The sequence below is a fragment of the Sceloporus undulatus genome, chromosome 6 (assembly GCF_019175285.1).
Source record: "Sceloporus undulatus isolate JIND9_A2432 ecotype Alabama chromosome 6, SceUnd_v1.1, whole genome shotgun sequence".
NCBI classification, from domain to species: domain Eukaryota; kingdom Metazoa; phylum Chordata; class Lepidosauria; order Squamata; family Phrynosomatidae; genus Sceloporus; species Sceloporus undulatus.
The window spans coordinates 7,645,586-7,670,212 of NC_056527.1; the positions used below are offsets into that span (position 1 = coordinate 7,645,586).

At 40.9% G+C, this 24,627-nt stretch overlaps 2 protein-coding genes across 3 annotated transcripts in view; both read left to right on the top strand.

The window, feature by feature from the left end:
- The window catches only part of OXSR1 (oxidative stress responsive kinase 1), a 106,887-nt gene extending 89,002 nt beyond the window's left edge, over window positions 1–17,885 (top strand). For both annotated transcript variants that reach the window (XM_042473600.1, XM_042473599.1), the window contains exons 12-18: window positions 688–723; window positions 3,459–3,611; window positions 6,765–6,838; window positions 9,312–9,364; window positions 10,604–10,672; window positions 10,886–10,950; window positions 13,077–17,885. In XM_042473600.1, the coding sequence (XP_042329534.1) occupies window positions 688–723; window positions 3,459–3,611; window positions 6,765–6,838; window positions 9,312–9,364; window positions 10,604–10,672; window positions 10,886–10,950; window positions 13,077–13,151 (525 nt within the window). In that variant the 3' untranslated portion in view covers window positions 13,152–17,885. The remainder of the gene's footprint in view (window positions 1–687; window positions 724–3,458; window positions 3,612–6,764; window positions 6,839–9,311; window positions 9,365–10,603; window positions 10,673–10,885; window positions 10,951–13,076) is intronic.
- A 2,244-nt stretch (window positions 17,886–20,129) lies between these two features.
- Window positions 20,130–24,627, top strand: part of LOC121934823 (solute carrier family 22 member 13-like) — a 27,729-nt gene continuing 23,231 nt past the window's right edge. Inside the window, exon 1 of the mRNA XM_042475702.1 lies at window positions 20,130–20,623. Coding sequence (XP_042331636.1) covers window positions 20,252–20,623 — 372 coding nt within the window. The 5' untranslated portion in view covers window positions 20,130–20,251. The remainder of the gene's footprint in view (window positions 20,624–24,627) is intronic.

Genomic DNA, 24,627 nt, shown 5'->3' on the forward strand with positions numbered 1-24,627 from the left:
GAAGCAGGTGGCTGGTGGCAAAAAGATGCAAAGTTGAAGAGAGACTGTCTGTTTATATTTTTAAATCCTTGAAAGCTAGGGCAAGACTTTCCAAAGAAAGTCCTAGGAGCAGCACTGCTTTATTAAGGACTCCTATATGTGAAAACACCCCATGAAAAGATTAGCCAAGGTCCTGTTCTCCTTCAGAGCTGTTTTTCACAATTGTTCTGTTGTGGAGGTGCAGAGCCATGGGCCCTTCAGTTGTTTGGTCAACAACTCTTCTCATTCTCGGCCAATAGTGAGCAATTATGGGAATTGCAATCCAAAGGGAAAAAAATGGAGGCTACCTAAACATGTTCTGAAGGCTCTGACCATTTTAACTGTTCAGAGAACTTCCTTATGAAAAAGGTTATAGTGATGACAATTTATATACAAAGATATCTCCAATTCCACCCACCCCTCCCCTTCCCTAAAAGATGGCACTGAGGTGTCCCCCCCCCCTTTTTTTTTTCTTCTCTCTTTTAAAGAAACACAATAAAAATTAATGCAGGCTGGAACTCAGTGCTACATGGGGATTGCAAACCAAAATTTTATGTGTTGGTTTGAAAGTGGGTGCATTTGAAAGGGAAAGGAGGCTGCATTGCCCCGACTGTCAGTTTTCCCTTGTCTTGGCATTGTATACTAATGACAGATATTTTCCTCTTTCAGTCTCCTAGAGTGAAAGAATCCCTACAGAATTCAGAGGTAAGTAGTTAATTAATCCCTTTGGGTTGTAAATTTTTGGGTCCACTGTACCCTTTATTTTTATGTTTTGGGAAGTGCCAAGATCATCATAGTCAGGCAGTAACAAGGTGGCATTTTTCAAAATCATTGCCAGCATAACCATTTTTAATCTATTTTTTGGAATAGTCATTTATAACTAAGTATTGCATAACAGTTGGATAATACTAGCATGTTGGTTGTTATGTCTACAATTAAAAAGTTTTGATCTAAGGACTTGGGGTGTGTGTGTGTATGTGTATTTGCCTTCAAGTTGCCTGTTGACTTATGGTGACCCCATAAATTTTGTATGATTTTTCTTATGCAAAGAATACTCAGAGATGGGTTTCCCAGTTACTTCCTCTGAAATATAGCTTGTGGCACCTGGTATTTATTGGCAGTCTCCCATCCAAGTACTGACCATGGCCGACCCTGCTTGGATTCCAAAATGAGATGGGATCTGTTGCCTTTAGGATATTTAGGTACTTAGGGCCATGGGATTCCTGACTGTTTTTAATTATCAGGGACTTGGGATACTGTTAATCAAAAACAGGACCTGACGTTAAAGATGCATATACTATTAACAGTGTACTGTATTTATACTCATGTATAAATCTAGAAATGCAATCGATAGAGGTGGATTAGGGTTACCCAATTTAAAGTGGTATTATCATGCGTGTGTATAGGACTGGATACAGGATTGGATTAGACTAAAAAATAAGAGAACCTTGAATTTAGAGAAGGTAAATTTAAAATGTGGACTACATGGTTATCTATTTTATGAGAGAATGAAAATGGATTGTAATTTTAATAAACACTTCATCAGGAAAAATGTGATGAGAATTTGGGTAAAATACAAAAATAGATAGATGGTGTTCAAAAATTCTGTTATGTGTATCGTGTAATGAAGCTATGGGTAGTGGGGAAGAGTATAAGAAAAATGATTGGGTAACATATGAGGAAATTTTAAAGTTGGCTAAAGATAAAATGGTAATGAAATCCCAAGAAGAATTGTTGTTGGAAGGTCATAAATATAATTGGTTTGAGTATATGCAGATGAGGGAAAGATTTTTGTCAGACTTAAAGGAACCTGGGATAGGATTAGCTGATTTAGAATTGGAAAAGATAATAAAGGACCCAAATAAACAAATATCCAAACTATACAAACTGATATTAAGATTTGAATTGGAAGAGGAAACGGTGAAGGAATTTGTTAAAATGGCAAAGGATCTTAATGAAGTAATCCAATTTGATGAATGGGAGGGACTTTGGAAACAGAAAATCAAACGAATAATAAGTATAGAATTAAGAGAAAAATACATAAATCCTTGCACAGATGGTACTTAACCCCCTTTAAACTATCTAAAATGTTTAAAAGCAATGGAAATTTATGTTGGAAATGTAGAGAAGAGGTTGTAACATACCTTCATATTTGGTGGAATTACCCCAGGGCAAAACTATTTTGGAAAAATATACACAGGGAAATAAGAAAAGGATTTGACCTGAAAGAAAGGCCCCGTCCCAAAATGTATCTACTGAATTTGAAGGACAATCTCACTTTGGAGAACAAAAACAAGAAAGTACTGTTTCTTGCAATAATTGCAGCGAGAATATTATTTGCTAAATTTTGGGTGGGAAAGGAAATCCCAACAGTAGAAGAGTGGAAAATAAAAGTGATAGATATTTACGAAATGGATAAATTGACAAACTTGATAAATAATCGCTCTATGGAAGATTTCTATGTTGAATGGAAAGTATGGAAAGAGTACATGCAGAATGAAAAAAGAGAGCTTCACCTGGCCCTGATGCTGGAATAACTAATATAATATTAAAAATAAAAAGATATAAAGAAGTGGTTAGAGACAACAATTATTTTTGTAAAGAGACAAATATAGAATTAATGCGGTATTGGCTCAGGTGTAAGAAATGACTATTTAAAATGTACGATACATGATAAAATTTAAAGGCATATCAGCACAAAGAAGTAAGATAGCATATTATTTATCACTGGGCATGGTTAAAGATTGTAAGGAAGTTTAGTACAATAATAGAAATTAATTTAACTTAGAGAAAGTTAGTAAGAATAGAAGTGCTGAGAAGAGTTGTATGACATTCTATGTTTTTCTTTTTGTGTTTGTGTTTCAGTTTTGTTTATGTATTTTTTCTTTTGTATATTATATTTTTTAATAATAAAAAATAAAAAAATAAATGAATCTAGAAATTTTAGTCAAAATACCTTGGTTGACTTATCCACAGGTCAATGTAAGCACTGTATTTTAACTCTTATGGTGCCATCCCCTTGCTCTGAATAGAGTAGTATTCAGCAAGAACTGTGGCTCCTGCCTTGGCAAAACCTTGGCAAGTATCAAAATATGTGGACGCTCAAGTCCCATTATATACAGTGGTGTGGTACAATGGGATCCCTTATATAAAATGGCAAAATTCGGGTTTGCTTTTTGGAATTTTTCTGTGTGTGAATATTGTTGAATCCATGGATGCAGAATCTGTGGATCCAGAGGGCTGACTGTACTGTATTTGCACCCAATGCTTTTGATTTTTTTTCTTTCCTGGAAACTCACCAGGAATCTGCAGGCAGTGGCTTTTGGACTGGCACTGGTCCATGTCCCCTGGCCATCTCAGTATTTTGGCTGGTGGGTTGGAGGTGTTGGTAGAGGGTCTTCTTTCTTTCCTCCAGACCCAACATTTCTTTTAATTTCTAGCTCTTCCCATCAGCTGAGCCTACTGGCCCTTTGCTGACCGTTCCAGCCCAGATTCCTGCTCAACTACCTCAGCCTGCAGGTCAAGCACCTGCACAACCTTCTCCAGCTGCCCCCACTCCAGCTTCTCAGGCACCTCCAGCAGCTCCAGTACAGGTAAGAACAGAGGCCTCTGGGGAAGGCTTCCCCCCCCCCCTTCCTTGATTCCACAAGGAAAGAATTGTGATCTCTGTTGAGGTAGCAACCTTCTTTAGTCATGGCGGCTGACTATTTTCTTGCATTTTAGAAGAAAAGTGGTGTGAGGATTTGAGACCTGTGTTTTGCAGCTCTCTCCCCTGCAGCAGGGAATTCCAAATTTTGTTCTTGTGATTTGGGTTTTCTTCTTTTACAGAACGCCTGCTGGATGCAATGATATCTGAGGAAGACAGGAACATTTCCTAGACTTCATGTAGTGGCAAAGCCTCATACTACTGCTGGTTGCACCAACTTTTGTGTGTGCATCTATATGTGTATGTTAATGTAGGCTGGGGGAGAATTAGAGTTTTTTGGATTACAGCTCCTAGAACTCTAGGATTCTAGGAGTTGTCACCTGAAAAAGTTAACTTCCCCAAGCTCTGTATCCAAAGCAGGCTGCACAGAAGGGCACACGGGGAGAAGCTGCTTCCATCTTTTCCCATTTTCTTGTTTTTCAGCCCTAAATTGCTTTTTCACAAAAACAGCCCTTGTTCTGTCTGTGTCACTTATCCCAGGCTGTTTTGGATGGGATTATTATTATTATTATTATTAGAACTTCAGAGACTAAACTCTAAATGGCAAAGAAAATCAAATCCCTAGCCAAAGTCCTCTTATGATCCCTGGCCATCTTTTTCAGTGTCCCCATCTCCAAGGCAGAAATAATAACTGGCCTACACTGCAGGGATGTTTTAGACTGATTGATACATTATGTAAAGCCCTTTGACCTCCTCAGCTGTCTCTGCTTACTATCATGCAGAGCTTTTAAGGCAAGGAGCATCATGGAAGAAAGGCAAGTGAACTTAAGGTTTCTTACACAGAGAAAATTCCTGCCAAAGTCAACCCATTCTCAAAAAATCTTGGAACATATCCTGCAGTTTGGGCTGAACTGTGGCATCCGCAAGGCTGCCGGGCAGTGCTAATTTTTCTCTCTATAAAAAGACAAGCAGTTGTTCTTGTAGCCTGGGTGAGGCATGTAAGACTGGTAAGGGGCGGAGAAGCATTCTCATGCCATGGCTCTTATGGGCCCTCTGGGAATCATTTGGTGGCGCTTGTGGCCAGAGCAACACTTGAAGACTTCAGCTTTTTCCTAGAAACATTTTCATGGTTTTTGGAGCAGAGATATATATAAACCCTTTGAGCTCACAGGGCTCCTGTTCTCCTCCTGACAGCACATTAATCTTAGAAGACAAGCTTTGGCATCTGCTGTTCTTGGATTCCATTTGGCTGAAATTAAATAGTACTTACTTGGCTTAAGGTCTGCAGATGTTCTGTCTAGCCAGGTCCAACAATTAAAACGCTTGAGGGCCCGAGCTTCCATTTTGAAACAGTCCTTAAAATATCCACCACAGTGTTTGCATAGCTTCCCAGCAGTTGTAAAATGGGACAGCTGTAGCTTCTCTGACGTCAGTAGGGAGAAGATATGCAGAGCAAGAGAGCAAGCAAGCCCATCGGGGGCCACGTCAAGTTCATCCTTACTGAGTCCTCTGCTAGGATGCCTGCCCCTTACCCAATTTTTTTCTTGATCCTCCCCCCCCCCCTTTCCTACATTGTGAAATACCAGTTCTCATTCCACATTCTTCATTGAGGAGTGAAGCCATCTCAAAGACTCAGGAGGCCGTGTTGAATGGTGCTCCTCCCAGTTCTTCAGACATCTTGACAACAGGAGAGACTATTTGTCTCTTTGACTCAGTGTTGTCTGCTGTGTTTAGGGACAGTTTACCAGATTCTCTGGCAGAAAATGGCTATCCCATCATCTGCAGTCTGGTTGTTTTAACTCAGTAGTGAACAGGTGTAGTTCTCCAGTTATTTTTGGTTTGCAGCCCCCATAATCCCTCACAACTGGGCTATATTGGCCAGGGCTTATGGGAGTTGTAGATCTATTACTTCTCTCCTTGCTCCCTTTTTTTTTAGCCTTGTGAAAAACATTGTTCAGTGAGGTGAAGGCTTATGCTGCTCTATTCTGGATGGATCCATGCTGCAGTGCTAGATTCCGCTGGTCTTTCTGAGGACATTGTAAAATATGAAAGGGTGTCTTCAGAACTAATGACCAAAGCAAACATATCAAGTTACATGTTGGAATAAGACCCAAAATAGCAAAATTAATCCCTCTAAATTGGTAACCAATTTGAAATTGGGATCTTAAGGTCTGCGGATGGGAGTGGAGCAGAGATCCCTTCTGGATTAATGCTGATATATCAAACAGGGAGTGAAATCGAACTAGCAAATTTTGCCCAAGAAGATTTTTTCCTTGGTGTCACTCCTCGTATTTCACAAAATGCAATCTTCCAAGTGTTGTAGGACTGCACCGTACTATTATCATTTATTTATATAGAGCCATGAATGCACATGGTGCTTTACAAGTAAAACAACAGTCAGCCCAGCCCAAGGCATGCAATCTAATAAAAGAGAGAAAAAGAGAGAGAGAGAGAAAGGAAGGAAGGAAGGAATAATGCAAATACAAAACTACACAACACAATATAAAACAAATTATCCAGATAGATTAGAAACAACAATACAGTATAAAATAGAACAAAGTGGCAAATACATCAACCCAAAAAGTCAAAACAGACAAGATGATAAAAGGACATTAAACTAAAATTCCAAAAGCTTTGGAAGACAAGCAACTTTTCAACTGAGATTTAGAAACCACGAGGGAAGGAGCATTTTGCAAACATTCAGGGAGGCAATTCCAGGAGCATGGAGCAGCGAGTGGAAAAGGACAAAGCTGAGGCAAGGAAGGGGAAAACCCCTCAGTTGAATGAGAAGCCTGGAGTTTCTAGAATGCAGGCTGGTTAGAAGAAGTGAGGGCTGAAAGACAGGGAGAAGCTATGATATGGCTAGGTCATGGCATCCCAAGCCAGCATAGTTCATGGTAAGAGATATTGGGAGCTAAAGTCCAACACTGAGGGAGGAGGACTACACTTCGCCCACCTGTGTCCTAGTGTCTGGAACCATAAGATTTATCTTCTGTCACTTGTTTACGAGTTTTCTGATCATTGAAGCCACAGAACACTCCAGCATTGCTTCATTCGATCACTGAAAATTCAAGAGCTTTTTTTTCCTTTTTTTAAAAAGGCACCTCCTGCCCCTGCAGCAGCCCCAGCACAAGAGGAACCGAAAGTCCCCATCAGCCTTGTACTAAGGTTAAGGTAAGTACATAACATACCAGTGTGGTTAATAGTGATTTGAGTGTTGGACTAGGGCTCTGGGAGAGCAGAGTTGCTCAGGGCAAGCTTGGGCAAGCTCTAGGTCTCTCAGCCTAAGGTATGACTGTTTAGAAAAGACAATGGTACTTCGCAAGGTAGACTACAATAGGAAAAGAAGAAGACCACATTGTAAGTGGATAGGTGCAGTCAAAGAAGTTTGCAAGACCTGAGCAGGGCTGTTGGAAACAGGATGACTTGGAAGTCTCTCATTCATAGGATCAACGTAAGCTGAAGTTGACCTGATGGCAATTAAAAAAAACAACAATAGCTAATGGCATCTAAAATACTCTTTTCAGGTTCCTTACCTATCGAAGGAATACAGTTGGTCCTCCACATTTACGGCTTTGACTTTTGTGGATTTAATTATTCACGGATTTGATATGTTCTCTCTAGGAATTTCTAGGTCGTCCAGCATGGCTCAGTTGTCAATTTCTGCCAAGGGTCACACTGGAGGACTTAGAGATTCCTAGAGAAAACATTTGTCTAGGCATTTGTAGGTTCTTCAGTGCCATTTCATGGTCAAGTTTTGGCAGACTTGACCACAGAATTGCCCTGGAGGACCTAGAGACTTGTTTTCTCAGATAAAAAAATAGTCTTTTTTATTTGTGGTTTTCCCAGTTTCATGGGGGTCCTATGTCCCTAACCCCAGTGAATGTGGAGGGTCCACTGTGTTTCTTTTCAGAGAAGTGGGAATAAGGAGTTCTTAAGGATGAACCACAATAAGAAGGGAGGCATTTGCTGTGAACACTTTCATTCTCTCCAAAAATACTCCATCCTTTGGACAGTTGGGGCATAAGTGAGAGGCAAATGAAGTAGGAAGGTATGTGGGGCTGGCACTGATTCAAAATGAAGGCAGTGCCTTTTGTCTTTGCTCTGAATTGGCATTGTCTTTGAATTGGCTTCCCTCTGAATTGGCTTTGTCATGCTAACTATATGCTAGGCCAAAGGCAAAATTTATTTTCAGAGAATTTCTCAAGGGCTGTATTCCTCTGCTAGGCAGAGCCACCGACAAAATATTAAGATAAAAAAATACTCCAAAGATTTTAGTTCGGAACTCTTAACTGCCAATAACTAAGCCTTGAGAGATGCATCTCAACCTTTTAGACCAGGAAAGACCGTGTTGGTGATAAGGTATGGCTGTCTTGGGAACTCCAGAGGGCTGGATTTGGTCCCACGGCCTGAGGTCCCCCACCTTTGAAGCAGGCAGTCTGAGAATGCTTGGGCACCAAAATCATTCAAAATAGCAACAGAAACGGTAATAGGTTTAGGAAAGGTCTCCTCCCCTCTTTTTGCTTCAAATGTTCTTCTGTAAATGTTTGGCACACTTCTGTTTTCAAAAGCAGTGGAGGCCCTTAAATACCCCACTTGCTTCCTCACTCTTCTCTAATTTCTGAACTCTGCATTTTCTCTACCATTGAGATGATTATGGCTGTATCTGCCCTGCATAAACAATGCAGTTTGACATCACTTTAACTGCCATGGCTCAATGCTATGGAATTTTGGAATTTGTAGTTTTGTGAGATACTTGGCCTTCTTTGTCAGATAGTGCCATAACTTCAAATCCCAGGATTTCATAGAATGGAGCCATGACAGTTGAAGCCATGTCAAACTGCATTATTTCTTCCATGTAGATGTAGCCTTAATTCTCAAGAGTGCAGAAGCTTACAACATCCATAAGACCCTGCATGTCTATGATATACCTAGATTGTAATACCGGTTATCAGTTCACTGAAGGGAGAGGACTTTTGAGTATTCCAAACCAGACTTTGAATTGCTAATGGAGAAACAAAATTTGAGGGTGTGAATATATCAGTATTTCAAGATCACAGTCCAGTGGCAGTACAGCGGAGAGATTTTTCAAACTGATTTTGTACTGCTCTTTTATCTTGATGTAATTTTTTTGAGCAACTGACGTTGATGCTGTAGTTTAGCAATGGACCACTGCTCTGTTGGACACTAGAATATACTCCAGGCAGTGGTTTGTGAATGTTTGTGAATTTTGTAATGAAGATTGACTCTATCAAATTGGATCAGATTCCTCCTTACATTTGGCACCATCTAGAGCAGGGATGGGGAAATTCTAGGAATCAGTAATCAGACTATTCTAATGCAAAGGGATCTTACGGCACCTTTGAGGTGCATGGAGTGAACATTTAAGGAAATAGACCAAGTCTACGAAAGCTCATGCTACAACTTCTTTCACTCAGTTAGTCTGAAAGGTGGTACAAGATCCCTTTAGACACTGATATTCTAACACGACTATGTCTCTGAATTCCATACTATTCTAGGACATTGTAACATTGTTGGGGACAGATAAGACTATTTCAGCCTGACTGCTTGTTTGCCGGTTATACTGTCATACAAAAATAAAAAGGTGTTTTTTTTCCCTTAAGTTCTGTTTCCTCTGTCTTAATAGGAATTCAAAAAAAGAACTCAATGACATTCGATTTGAATTCACCCCAGGAAGAGGTAAGGGCTTGGACAGTGGAAGTGTACTGTCATGGGGCAGACACATGGCATGGCAAACATGCTTTCAATTTTACTATTATATCTTTTTGGGTTTAACCCCAAAATGGGGACGGTGGCATGGGGGAGGACATATCATGTTGTCCATCTTTGGAAGTCTTTAAGCAGAGGTTGAATGGACATCAGGACTGCTTTAGTTATGCATTCCAGCATGGCAGGGGGTTAGAGCAGATGGTCCTTGTGGTCCCTTCCAACTCTACAACTCTATGATTCTATTCTTCTGGAAACTAAGCATGGTTAGTACTTGGATGGAAGAACACCAGTAATGCCAGGAAGGGCTTAGAGAAAGAATCCTGCCTGAAACATTGATGGCTGGTTCAGTATAAGGCAACTTCAAGTTTACCCAATAGGCTGGGTTGTTTTAATAGAGAGAATGGTGAAAGCTACCAATTTGTTTCCGAGGCTGGTTGTTTTGTTTGGGTTAGGGCAAAACAAGGGTAATTCAGCCAGTACTCACAGCTCATAAAAACACATTATTGTGTTGTGAGGGTTTTAATAGAATTTAATCCTTTCTACTTTCTGCTTTGTCCACGTTTTCAAAAACATATTGAAGGAGTATTGTTTAGGGATGAATTTAAGCCAGGAGTCAGACTCCCCTGGATGCTGTATGGAGTGTTGTTTCTTCCCAGCTGAGCAACCACATTTAGATCCCATGAAACATGGGGTTAGATGGGTAGGAAGTAGACCTGGATGCTAATCTATCCCCAGGCTACATGGGATTTAACTGTGGTTGCTCAGTTGGAAATCCAGTTGACTTCTCTGTTCAATTAAAGGAATTACTGTATCCCGTCTTTCTGGATACAATTGCTCTCTCTCAAATTAAAGGAATTACTATATCTCACCTTCTGCATGCAATTTATCTCTTCCATTAAAGGAATGACTATAGCTCATTTTTCTGCAAGCAATTTCTTGCTCTTTAATTAAAGGAATTATTATATCTAGCCTTTCTACATACAGTTGGACTGTCTCCAGTGAACCAAATTTCCAACTTTTCTGCATATATGCCATGCAAGCCATTTTATGAAAAAACAAAAGCACAATAATTCCTAATAGATAATGAACAGCAATTTTTTTTAAAAAATGTTGTCCATCAGCCAGGAAATCATATTTTTACCCATTACTTTTAAAATCTAAATTGCTTTAGATTTTAATCTGACAGTCTCTAAATTATCATCTTTCCAGATACGGCTGATGGGGTTTCCCAGGAACTCATCTCAGCTGGACTTGTGGACGGCAGAGACCTAGTAATAGGTAATGGCACATGCTGTGGAATTTCACATTCACCTTGCTTTCTGTACTGGGTTTATGGATACGAGTTGTCTTATTTCTTCCTAGGACAAGGAGGGAGAAATGGTTCTTCCTTGTGCCAGAACATCTCTGTGCAATACTTTGAGGAAACGCGTTCATAATGCATATGCTTAAATACACCATCTTTGAGTGTTTCCACCCTCTGTGTCGTTTCAGTTGCTGCCAACTTACAAAAAATTGTGGAAGAGCCCCAGACGAACCGATCTGTCACTTTCAAACTGGTATTTACTATATTTCCCCTTATTAATCTGGTCCTTATAGGAGGGTGCTTCTTCTCCTCTCGGTTTCTGTAGGACATCTGGTGCATCTATTTAGTCTGCCAAGCCTTAAAACTGCTGTCTGTGCACAATGGATGATGCTTACACAGTCGTAAACAGAAATAAGATGCAGTGGGAGACCCAGTATTCCTCATTTGCTGTCAGTTTGTAGATATTGGGACAAACCCTTTTATTTTCCAAAGGCTAACAAGTTGTTTCAAGTTGAGTGCTGTGGCCCTGTTTTCTGTGTCCTGGATTTGTGTATTACTGTTCCTGATTGTTTTGAACATGATATGATTGTTTGGCTTTTGTAATTTTGGAATCAACTGGATTAAAAATCAGGGTGAAAGAATTATGCTCTTTATTATGATGGTATAGGGCTGAGTGCCAGTGATATTTATCTAAGGAGTGATCATTATGCTTAGTGGAACCCTGTGATTTGTAGCACAAAAAATCCATAGGAGTCTAAACTGTGTGTTTCAAATTACAATTGAATGCTGGCTGTTCAGGGGGAGGGAAGGTGGAATGGAGTATCCTGGAAGGAGATGATAATGATGATGATGATAATAATATTAATAATATATTTATATCCCGCCCCTTTGAGATCTAGTTGGCTGGCTAGAAACTTTGAAAAGGAAGATTCATGCTGCCTCGGAGTTAAAGAGACTTAATTCATTGAACTTAAGTTTAGTTTTTGTGAATGTTGTATTACATTATACTCTTTCCCAAAGGGACATCAAACTGATGTTTGATATTTCATGTAGGCCAGTGGTGGGGTAAGTGTCCCCTTATGGGTCACATGCCACTCCAGGACTCCCTAATTGTTTTTGTCTCTAAATACCCCCTAGAGTAATGGGGGCAATTTTGTATGTTTCCCCCATAAATTCAGAAGGGGTCTCTTGTGTATATATTAAAAAAACAAAACACATATACACATACACACACAGTGACTCAGAGATCAACTCTGGATTAGTTCTTGTTGGGGAAAAAGGCATTTCTAAAATTGCCCAGTAATGGTCAAAAAAGTGTTGCACAACTACTTCATTGCTCCCTAGGAAAGACTGATAGGTATTTGTGGGGCAAATATTTCATGTTTTGAGGTATGCATGCAGCCTTCCATGGTTTAATGGGACTGTCCATGTAGCCTCCTAACCCCCAACAAGTCTCCGCCACAGGTTTATGTCTCACATATGATAAGTATTGTTTATTCTCTTAACCACAGAGCATTTATCAAATTATTAACATGCCTGTCCACTGCCTAGCACTATACTCCCCTTTTCTTTCTGCCCCGTGTTCTATAAAGCTGCTTTGGAATGCAGAATTAGTTGAGTTTTCTTTTAGTCTTGTCCTTTAAGGAATGCACAAATCTGAGTTAAGGGTGACAATTAAGCAAATTTGCCACTTGCTCATTCAGTGAATTGCCTCTTTGTGGATAGAGTACACTAGGGCTATTAGCTGTTGCTCACTTCAGGTTTATCAATAAAGTTCCACTTGGCCAGAACCTAGAAATACTCCTGTTTTGTTTAAAAACGAGCTTGCAGTCCTCATGATTGCAGAAAAAAATGGGTTTCCTTTAATCAGTAGAGAAACTTTCCAATAATCTAGATCTCTCTTAGTGTTTTGGACTGCAGTTCTATCAGCTATAGCCAAGATGGTCAGTAGCCAGGAGTGAAGGGAAATGAAGGCCAAAAAAGTCTGAAGAGATGCAAGATGGGGAAGGCTAGTACAGAGTATAGAGAAAGATCTGGTTCTGAGTTCAGTGGTTATAGCGTAGCATTATTCTGTAATTGAGCATCCTTACCTATCATTCTCCATGCTCCCTCATCTGCATTATTTGCAGTGCAGCTTTGGGGAGGGATGCATGAAGAACCCATTTTTATTGAAAGGAAACATCCCTGCCTGCTAACATAGAGGTTGTTTTTTACTTACTAATAGCAAGTGGCATAGGAATTCTTCTTCTAAGGCTACAATATCTGGGAAACAGTTTTTCTTTGCAAAGGGCATTCAGGGAGCTTAAAAGGTGGTTTTCTGCTCATTCCCCCCTCCTTATAGTGCTTATTCTTATTGGGCTTCCTCCTCTTGTTTTTCAGGCATCTGGCGTTGAAGGCTCTGATATCCCTGACGACAGCAAGCTCATTGGGTTTGCCCAGCTCAGCATCAGTTAAAAAGACACTCCTCAACGATGGTCCCCATGGGTGCAGCTTTCAAATGCTTCAGTTGGCCTAAAAGCAAAACCACTACTGCCAAAGAACCAAACTACAGGCCCCTTTCTTAGAAGCTTTAACCTCGTTTGTTTTCTGAATAGCATCACTGTGTCTCCCAGCACCACCAACCCCCTTGCCCTGCCATCGTTGGCTTCTCATCCACTTGCGTGTAGTTCTCACATTTCCTTCTTCTCAGATGTGCAGACCCATCCTTTCACCACCTGCATGGTCGTAGGTTTTTTATTGCCTTAACTATTTAAGAAAAGAAAACGAAGAGAGAGTGAAAGAGAAAAAAACAGAAATACTACTGAGAGTACAAAACAGGGGTTCCACTACTCTTCACAATTTTCCTGCCATGATGGGTGGGTTAGTTTTGTTCTTTGTACTGAATCACGTTTCTTTGACCACATAGTTATTATTTAACTGCGGAGGCATTTGTTTTGCTTGGAGGGGTGTCCACCTAACCATGTGGTTAAAGAAAAGGATAGCATGGGCGAGTTATAGCAGCATATCAGAAATCTGACTGAATTACTGTGCAAGACTTAGAGTGAAGTTTGGCAGCCTTTACAAGAGCTTATTCTTATATATAAAATAAATAATAAATAGAGCTTATTCTAATCCATCTAAGACAGAAAGCAAATAGTTCTGTCTCCCCAATGGTTAGCTCTAACATTCACCTTTTCTGTTTAATGCAAAAATATGTGACACATTTGGAAAGCATGGTTCCCCCCCCCCCCCCGGTTTTTCATAAGGGACTGTTTGCAATCCCAGTCCAGTTCTGCTGGACCATAGTCCTCCATGTTTCTAGGATAATCTGCCAGACATGGGCTTTCTTGAAACCCTGCCTCTTCTGTTGTTGTGCCCTCACCATAAGTCTAAAATGCACTAACAGCTGATGAGCAAACAGAGTTCTATGGGAGGCATGAAGCAGGTGGCGTGCAGGTGGAGTTAATTGAGTTCTACTTGGAGGGGCAGTGGCACAAGGGAGAATGTTTGACTGCATATGGTGCACATCCTATAACTTGTCTCTTCCTAAATGCCCCTATCCCCTGTTTAGCATCTGTTGACGGCAGCTTTCCTCCAAACTGGCATCTCTCAATATTATTGGACTACAACGCCCATCTGACCCAAACAGCACATCCATTGTGATGATGGGGATTGCAGTCTAGCACACCTGGAGGGTGCTGGATTGGGGAAAGCTGATTTATACAGTTCCTCTTTTTCTGTCTCTTTGTGACAGGCCTCTCTTGCAGAAAAGAGCGAGTGACATTGCAGACATGGGTGTTTCTAACCATGGAAAAGTTCTCTGAAACCGAAAAAACTAGTTCAAGAATTTTCTCAGGCTTGTTCTTTTCCCACAGATGGCAGCTTACTGTTTGGGTAACAGTGAGAATGGGCCCTTTAAGGTATATCTACACTATGTCTCTAAATTAATTTCACATCTCTTGTTGCTGGTTCTGACCACGGAGCCCTGGGCGTTGTAGTTCTGCAGACTGGCTGGGGAATGTGTAGAGCATCCCAGAATTGTTTTATCAATAGCATATTTAAAGTCTCTTCAAACAATGTGTTCTGATGGGATTGCCTCTGCTTTTGTAAAGAGAGCCCCTTGTATGTAGACTATAGAGATGGGGATTGTAACTTTGCAAAGTTTGCTAGGTGTTGTTTAACTCTATAGAGTAGGTGTGTGGTTAGATACATAACCATTCATAAAATAAGACATTCTCCATACATGGCTATTATGAGCAAAAATTGATCATGCACTCTGATGATTGAAGTTAGTTTGTGTATATGTGTTTCTTCCGAAACAGATCTTTCTTGGCTATGTTTTAGTCTCCAAAAGCATTTCACTGGTGTGTTCAAGATGCTTTTTCTTTTTCTGCACAAACTGGTACCTAAAGAACTGCCCCTGTTCTATTTTTACAGCAATAATAATAATAGAAAAAAAGATTGCCTGTAGAAATCCTATATGGCAAGATTAAGCTCTGGACAGTTTTGTCCCTCCTGCTGCACTAACTGCTTAGAATTTACAAAATTGTTCTTATTTTATACTCTCAGCTCAAGCATCAAAGTTTGATCAAGACGATGTAACTGAAACCAATATAGCTCGTGTTTTAGTATTTTTTTAAAGAAATTAGTATCTGGTGGTGTGCTTTTTTCCCATTTTTTTTGAATTTCTACATATAAATTATGCTTTTTAGTTCGAGAAGAGAAACACTTGTAATGCAATATGTGAATAATAAAATGATGTTGATTCTTTGCCCTTCCCTGACAGTTGCCCCTCTTCCAGGCTGTTACTTAACCTTGGGAAGTATTTTATTACAGGCTTGGAATTAAGCTGCTTACTAAACCAATAGAACTGGGTTCTCTCCTTTCTGCCCGTGACTTTCCTAACATGCACAGCTTAAGCCTGGTTAAGGCATTGGTTGCTGGCTTACACATTTGCTCCCATTGTCCCTTTCCGCTCTCCAGTGTGAATTCTCTCCTCCTCCCTTTGTCATTTTTAGACATGGTTTCCTATTACATTTGCCCCCGCATTAACCAGAGTTAACTTTTAAGTAATGCTGTGTGGCTGGTTTGAAAAAACTTGGTTAGGACTACGAAAGGAGGGAGTTTAGGGCGTGGAATGTGCAAGATCGCATCCCAAACCCAACCTCTTAGCTATGGTTTAAAATGGGGATTGGGAACCTTCAGTTGCCCTGAATATTTTGGACTACAATTCCCATAACGACTTATTGTTGACTGTGCTGGCTGGGGTATCTGGGATCTGTAGTCTGGCAACCCAAAGGGTTCATCTATACTGTAAAGATAATGCAGTTTGACACCTCTTTAACTGCCAGGGCTCCATCCTGTGGAATCCTGGGATTTGTAATTTGGGGAGGCACCAGTACTCTTTGGCAGAGAAAGCTAAAGACCTTGTAAAACTGCAAATTCCAGGATTCCAGGATTCCATACGATGGAGGTACAAAACAGTGTTGTTTCTACAGTGCACCCAAATTTTCCACATCCCCCATTTAAGAGAGAAGTCATAGCGGCTAGAATTGTGTGCATACACATGCATGTGCGCGCACACCAGCCCACTATCAATGTGGGAAATATTGGGGGAACATAGATTTGGTAGGGATCTTTCTCCCTAGATCTTACCAAGTATATAGTTTTCTTTATGAGCAATTATGGGAGCATAATTAAAACAGAGGGGCATCCATTTGATAATATTTTTGTTATCATTTTAAGCCTGTAGGTTTAATATTGCTTAGGTCCATCCGTAGGCAATGAGCAAGGCTGCTGCAGATGGGGAGACACATTGGAGGAAGAGGAGGAAAATGGAAGAGCTTTGATGCAAAGAGTGATGGGGTGTGTGTGTGGAGCAGTGAAGAGGGGTGGGAAGCATTTTGTTTGGACTTTGTGTGTTTGGGTGTGTTAAAAGTTCTGTTGCACCTCATTGCACCCTTCTAAGAGCACAAGCTTTTCCTTCTTTGTGCTTGTGGCTTACGGGAGAGCAGGTTGCAGCCTATACATTCAGGAAAGCTGATAGATTAATTTTTAAAGTTACTTGGGGGGGGGTATAATTCCCACTGGGTGTTTCTGTGTGTGGTCATCCCCCCAAATAACTTTGCCAAATCCTGTTTTAAAACAACACACCAAACTTTTCATGGAAGGGGCAACAGTTACCAGTCCTCTGGATAACTGTTTCAGGTGGACCTGTGATGGACATGTGAACAAAGCCCCCCGGGGATGATGGAAGTGGTCCTCAGAGGCTCTGCAATGATGATCGCAGCTTCTCAACCCCTTCTAGTTTGACAGGCAGCCCTTGGGAGCCTGTGATGTTATGTCGCTCAAGTGGGCAGGGTTTATGGCTCCTTAAGTGATGATGTAAAACCATTGGGCAGGGTTTATGGCTGGAATGGGTCCCAGCTCTCGTATGATGAGAACGCCTGGGCTTTGTCAAGGAGGGGGGTCTATCTGTCTTGGAGAATATGCCCTCCCCATCCCACCCAATTTGCCCACCATGTCTTCAGTCATGAAGACTTAATTCTGGTACAGTATTACTTCACTTTTGCCTGCATGCTGTGGATACCTTTGTTGTTGTCACTGGTGTAGACCTCCAAACTAAGCCAGTGAAATGATGCAGTATCTATTTATTTACTCTCCCTCCTCTCTCTCTAACCCAAGTCTAGCAGACAATGTTATCCATGCTGGCTCTTTCCCCAGTATTTTTTATTTTGATATTTTTTATGATCCTCAGCCACCCTCATTACTAGATTTCTAGGCACATGTCTCTTGGTGGTAGTACGTTTTTGGGTTTTGTTTCGTTTTTTTGGCTTGGGATACTACAAGTGCTAGCCAACTTATTTTGTTCTTGAGGTTCAAAAGTGCCAATGATATTTTTGTTTTGTTTTGTTAAGAAATTATTTCTAACCTTTTTACCCTTATGGATCAGAGGGTTTTTTTAATTTTATTTTATTTTGGGTAAATTCTGAACTTGAATCTAGAAAATCAGTTGGTATTTTTTTAAACTTAGTTAATATTCTTAAGGATTATGATGGTGTATTAATATAACAGGAACTTCTACACAATTTTGGTGTACTGTAGATTTTAATGAAAGATGTAAAATATTCAGCCTTTTTTTTCTTTGACTTTGTATTTTACTGCATGTATTTCTCTAATTTTTAATCAATAAAAAATTGTCCAATGCTTTGGGAATGGCTTATATTTTATACATCCAAGCATGAACATGTAGTGCAGTCATTGTCCATGGATAAATGTTTCGTTAACGTTTAAAAACATAATATGTGTTCAAGGGAATGTGGAACTATACAATAATAATCTCAACGGTTTAAGTGTCTTATAATTAGTGTATACACTCAAATATACTTGTGTATAAATCAAGGGCAGATTTTAGGGCTAAAATAATGGATTTTGATATGACGAGGGTAAAACCTAGGGGCATGGAACAAAGAATGTAAAGCAGTTTGGTCCTCCAGATGTTTTTGTCTTCAGCCCCCAAATTTCCTGACTGTTGGCCAGGATAGTTGGAGCATCTGGGAGTTGAAGTCCAAAACACCTGGAAGAGCAAAGTTTGGGAATCACTGATCTAAAGGATGAAGTCAAGGAAACGATGTCAAAGAATTTAGAAAATCCCAACAGACATAACTGTTTGTGCTTACCCTAAAGGCTGGAGGAATGGGGATGGAACTATGGTTAATGATAACTATGTGATGTGTAGAGGATGCGACCAGGCATCAGTGGACTAAGAAAATGTGCACATGTGAAAAAGGTTGTAAAAGCAAGGCAAAGCAAATGGTGACTATTAGCCATGATTAAAGTTTCAACATGGTAAAGCTGACAAACATACACAAAGGTCTTACTCAAAGCCTGATTCTTCTTGGCACCAAAGAGTTGCCACCACTGACATTTTCTTGCCCAGGCACTGAAAAAGGTCAGAAGTGATGCCATGGCGGAGAGAGCAGAGACAATTGGTGCTTCTTTTAAGTGCTTTCGGGATGGACTAAGCTCTCGCCTTTCACCACTCTACTCAAAGAAGAGGTGATTTCATTTTTGATAAGATTTCAAATTCAGTACAGGGTGTAGTGGTTTGAGTATTGGACTACAGCTCTGGACTCAGCCATGAAACTCACTGGGTGACTTGGCAAGTCGCATACTCTCGGCCTCAGGGGAAAGCAGTGGCAAACTTTGAACAAATCCTGCCAGGAAAACCCCATGGTAGGTTCACCTTAGGATCACCATATGTTGAAAATGACTTGAAGGCATACAATATCAGCAGTACTTACACTGTCCCATGGATAAGAACCTGTTTGTTTTTTTCGGGTCGATATTTTGACTAACAAATCTAGACTTACATACATGAGGACATACAGTAAGCCTACAATAGCTTTTACGTCATTTGTGATCTTGAAGAACTGGCATATATATTGTAGAGAGATCTTGTAGCACCTTTGAGACTAACTGAAAGAATGAAGTTGGCAGCATGAGCTTTTGTAGACTTCAGTCTACTTCCTCAGATGCTTTTGATGGAGTGGAAGCCAGGGATAGGGATATATATGCCATTGGTATGTGAGAATGTCAGTTCTAAATCCATGCTGCCAACTTCCTTCTTTCAGTTAGTCTTAAAAGTGCTGCAAGATCTCTCTACATACTGGTTCTACAGACTGACACGGCTATATCCTTGAATTCTGGCATATAGTTTTTCAGACTATTCACATGGAGGCAGTTTCTACTTTCTGCAAGTGATCGCTGTCATTAACTGTCATGGCTCCGTCTCATGGAGTCTTGGGATTTTTAGCTTGTGGCTTAATAGCTCACAAAACGGAAGGCTAAATAGCTCACAAAACTACAAATCTACAAATTGATAGCATTGAGCCTTGGCAGTTAAAGCGATGACTTCCTCTGAGGCTGAGAGAGTGAATTGCCCAAGGTCAGCCAGTGGATTTCCATGATTAAGCGGGGTCATAGTCCAACACTCAAACTACTACACCACACCAGAGTCAGTTCCCTTGAAGTCAATAATTTCTTTGGGAAAATTGCGTTGTTGCATTGTGTGGTTGTCAGGATGATGATGATCATATAATAATATTTATTTCTTACCCACCTCTCCCCATGGATCGAGGCGGGGGACAACAACAATTAACAAACAACATCAGTTAAAACACAGTTAAAACCCACATGAATTTAAAAGGACAAATAAAATGTACACATATTAAAACAAGCTATAAGTATTACTATATGAAGTGTGCTCAGAAACCATGATCTCAGCTCCTACATCTGCTCATGTCCGCTGCTTTTGGAAGACAATGAGAAATGCATTGTCTTTTCTGATGTGATGGAGTTAATAGGTTACACAGTCCCATTGCAAAACTGAAATGTGTTAGTCAAGATTCTCATGATTATTACCCACTTGTTACCGCATGCTGTGTCAAAGTTTTATTTTAAGTTTAAACATTAATTCTGGAGGCTACTTGAATCCTTTTACTTCGGGGGGACAGCCACATCACAGTGATAGCAGCAAGGGAAAAAGCAAATTGGAAAGCGGAAATACTCTGACAATGACCGATGTTGGGGAAATAATCAAAGCGCTGAATGATTTTGGGCGATTCCAGCGTTGTTTGTTGGCTTTGATCACTCTGATTTCTATTAGCCATGCTTTCCATATGTTCAGCCAGTTATTCATGGTTGCCGAAGAACCTCATTACTGTCGCACAACTTGGTTCAATGCCGTTGGCTGGAATCTGACCGAAGAGGACCGGTTGAACTTGACCATCCCAAGAAAGTCTGATGGAACCCTAGAAGAATGTTTCATGTACACTCCGGTGGAATGGGATCTTGATGCAATTGTAGAATATGGCCTTAATGCTACTGAGTTGTGCCAGGAGGGATGGGCATACCCTTCGAAGAGAGAGCCTTCATTGGTCACACAGGTTTGGTGGTTTTCTTTTTTTTCCCCTGAATGGATACAAGCTTCTGTCACAGTGGCTGCATCTACTTTTAGCCATTGCTCACTTCAGGTTTATCGATAAAGTGCCACTTCGGCAGAACCTAGAAAGTGCAATAAAAGCTTGATACCCCTGTTTTGTTTAAAAGCATGCTTGCAGTCCTCATGATTGCGGAACAAGCTGGAACTGTTTTTTTTTTTTTTATAAATCCATACAGAAGCCTTCCAAAATTTAGATCCCTCTTAGACTGCATCCGTACTGCGGAAATAATCCAGGTTGACATCACTTCAACGGCCATGGCTCTATGCTATGGAATCCTGCAATTGATAGTTTGTTGTGGCACCATACTCTTGAGAGAGAAGGAGAAATGTCTTGTAGAATGACAATTCCCAGGAGTCCATAGCACTGAGCCATTGAAGTCAACTTGAATTATTTCTGCAGTGCAGATGCAGTCAATGCTATGCTATGTTTCCATGTACAGTGCACCCTTGTTATACGCTGGGCTTTGGTTCCAAGATCCCCCGTGAAAAAATCCATGGATTCTGAAGTCTCATTAAATATAATGACAGCAAAATGGTGTCCCTTATAAAAAATAGAAAATCAAGATTTGATATTTGAAATTTATACTTTTTTTGAACATTTTCAAACCGTGGATGCTTGAATCTGTGTATAAGAAATCCATGTATAAGAAGGGCCGACTGTAGAAATATATAGGAATAGACCTTATAATGAACAAAATCCCTGTGGATAATTCCTATAAATGGCCAGAAATAGAAGTCGTAGCTGCAGGAATGGTTTATTCTTTATGCAGGATTGTTAATACTTTTCTGGGACTCTCTGAAATTGGCCCTTTTCTGTGTTTTCGAGGTAACTAGTGACCATATTGCCAAAGTTTGATCCGAAACTTTCCTATTGCAAATAAAATTCCCAAATAAACATCCCAAATTTCCCTAGTATGTTTCTCTCCATTCTTTTCTGTTCAGTGTACCTGTGTGAGATATTTTGTTCTCCTCCTTCTTTTCTGGGTGGCTGTTCTCCTATTGCCAGCAACCCCCATGTAGTGTAGCCCTGATATTCACAGGGTGTTTTGTTTAATTTATGTTTGAAGCAGCCCCAACTTCAAGATGGGGTTTAGAAGCTTAGCCCTTTCAATCTCAGGCTTTATAGTAACTTGGCTGCATTATAGAAACTGGTTTGCTCCTCAACTCCCTTCCCACTTGCATAGGTAGCTGGGAAGGGCAGAGGGGCTGCTGTGGGACATGGCTCCCCATTTATCCTGGACCACCCTCCTTCCCCTCTTGTGATCATTTCATCTCCCTACAGGAAGAAGAGCATCCCTGTTCCACAGCTCAGATCCATGGCAGGACAGTTGGGGTCATACAACTGCAACTCTTTCTGCTGCTGTCCATCTGTCCCTCCCGTTTGTTTCCCAGGCTTGGATTTAACATAATTGATCATAGAATCATAGAGTTGGAAGGGACTGCAAGGGCCATCCAGTCCAACCCCCTGCCATGCAGGAAATCTAAATGAAAGCATCCCCGACAGATGGCCATCCATCCTCTGTTTAAAGACCTCTAAGGAATGAGACTCCCCGTCTCAATAGCCAACATACTGTACAGTGTTAAACCACCATATCACCACACCATCATACCTTCATCCCCTAATATCATCATATCTGCTGGGGCGTAGAGAGACGCGTTGTGTCCACTACGACCACGTGCAGCATTGATCCACGCAGGCAGGACGCCACGAGAAGGCTCTTGGAGAGATGTCTCCAAAGGCTTTGGGCTGAGAAGGAAAAATTCCTCCCACACAGTTTTCAGCCTTGAACTCCCGGCTTGAAGAAATAACACTGCTGGACAGCAGGGCTCTCTTGAACACACGGGCTTTAATCACTTGTTGCAAGCTATTTACAAGATTGCACAGAGTACCAGACAGCCGTCTTGGATACTCACAGCTATGTATACAAACACAGTGTTTTGCTAACCACTGACCACAATAAGCCAACCAACCAACAATGGGGATAATCACATTCTCCCTTTTATAGGTGGTCTTCTGTGAAGTCATGTGACAGCCATGCCACCAATGAAACCTGGCTGGTTTCATCCCTAGTGCATATTGCATCATACTCTATCCCATGATGCACCCCTTCACTGACTTACCTACTGTGCATGTTGCATCAGATGTCCCATGATGCACAGCTTCCAAATGCTGACTCATACACCCTTGCCGCTTGAACTGTAGTAACTTCCACCTAGTGGCCACATCCATGTCATTGCCAGGCCAAGTGTGCCACAGGGTCCTAACAATATCATCATGCCAACATGACAGAACCATGCATATGGATTCTGACAGCCACTACATCTGAGAGCCCTGATGAAAAATCTGTGCTTAGGACAAGAGGCTACTGTTAGAACAGAATATAGAAAAACAGAATGGTTCCCAATTGGCACAGGGGTCAGGCAAGGCTGCATTTTATCTCCATACTTCTTCAGCTTGCATGCAGAAAATATCATACAAAGAGTAGGCTTAGATTCTGAAAAAGGAGAAGTAAAGATAGTAAAAGGAAGGAAAATCAACAATCTAAGACAGGCAGATGATACCATGCTACCAGCAGAAACCATCACAGTCAAAGGTCAAAGAAGAAAAGCAAAGGTAAGGTTAATGCTGAACAGAAAACAAAAGTAATGACCATGGAGGACCTACATACATTCAACCTAGACAGTGAGGGAGTAGAAATAGTAAAAGAATTTGACAGTGGAACACACTTCCTCAGGGAGTGGTGGAGTCTCCCTCCTTGGAAGTCTTTAAAGAGAGGCTTGATGGCCATCTGTCAGGTATGCTTTGATTGAGAGTTGCTCCATGGCAGAATGGGGTGGCACTGGATGACCCTTGTGATCTCTTCCAACTCTACGATTCTATGATTCTAATTATCGTATCTTGGATCAAGCAGAGATCATAAAAGAGTCTGGCTCTCAAATTCTGGGAGACCAGGGTGCAAATCCCTGCTCAGCCATGGAAACCCACTGGGTGACCTTGAGTAAATCCCACTCTCTCTGCTTCAGAGAAGGCAATGGCAAACCTCCTATGAAGAAACCAGGCCATGAAAACCCAGTGATAGGTTTACCTTAGAGTTGCCATACATCCAGAGTGACCGATGTCTTTTCCCCCCCAGAACGAGTCCTACATTTCAACCTTCTGTCCAGAAGGCATTCCAAAAATGTCTCCCATTTTCAGCAAGATTAAAAAGCATGAATTTACATTTATATTCGTGTTTCTAACTTTTATTTGGTAATGTCCTACAGTTTTCAGTGTCTTGTCATCCTTTGCGATTAGGACATCTGGTCACCCTGCACAAGTCAGAAATTACTTGAAGAGAGACAACAATAACAACAACAACTGCTCTCTCTGCTAGAACGTGGGTCACCTGGGAGAGGAATTGCTGGAGTCACAAATGAACTTCCAAGGGAGATCTTGAAATAGTGCATCCTTGTGCTGGCTGCCAGCTACACAACCATTTTTGTCTCTAATTTTCTGTGGGTTTTTCGGGCTCTCTGGCCATGTTCTAGAAGAGTTTATTCCTGATGTTTCGCCAGCATCTGTGGTTGGCATCTTCAGAAAATGCTGGCATGGAAGAGAGTGGGGTATATATATACTGTGTGATCCTGGGTAGGAAGGAGTGATTTCCATGTATTGTTCTGTTGTTAATGGCAAGGCCTCAGGGTGGGAGGATATGCAAAGTGTATGTTAAATTAGTGATCATTGTCTGCTGGGAAAAGCCCTGACCCTGGGTGGTTTTTCATTGACATTTGCTGAGTCTTGATTTTGCTGTTTTTCTGGATGGGTAACCAAACTTTGTCCACTTTAAGGGTTTCTTCTTTCCTGTTGAAATTGTCCAGGTGTTTGTGGATTTCAATGGCTTCCCTGTGCATTCTGGCCTGATAGTTGTTGGCATGGTCCAGAATTTCAGTGTTTTCAAATAACATTTT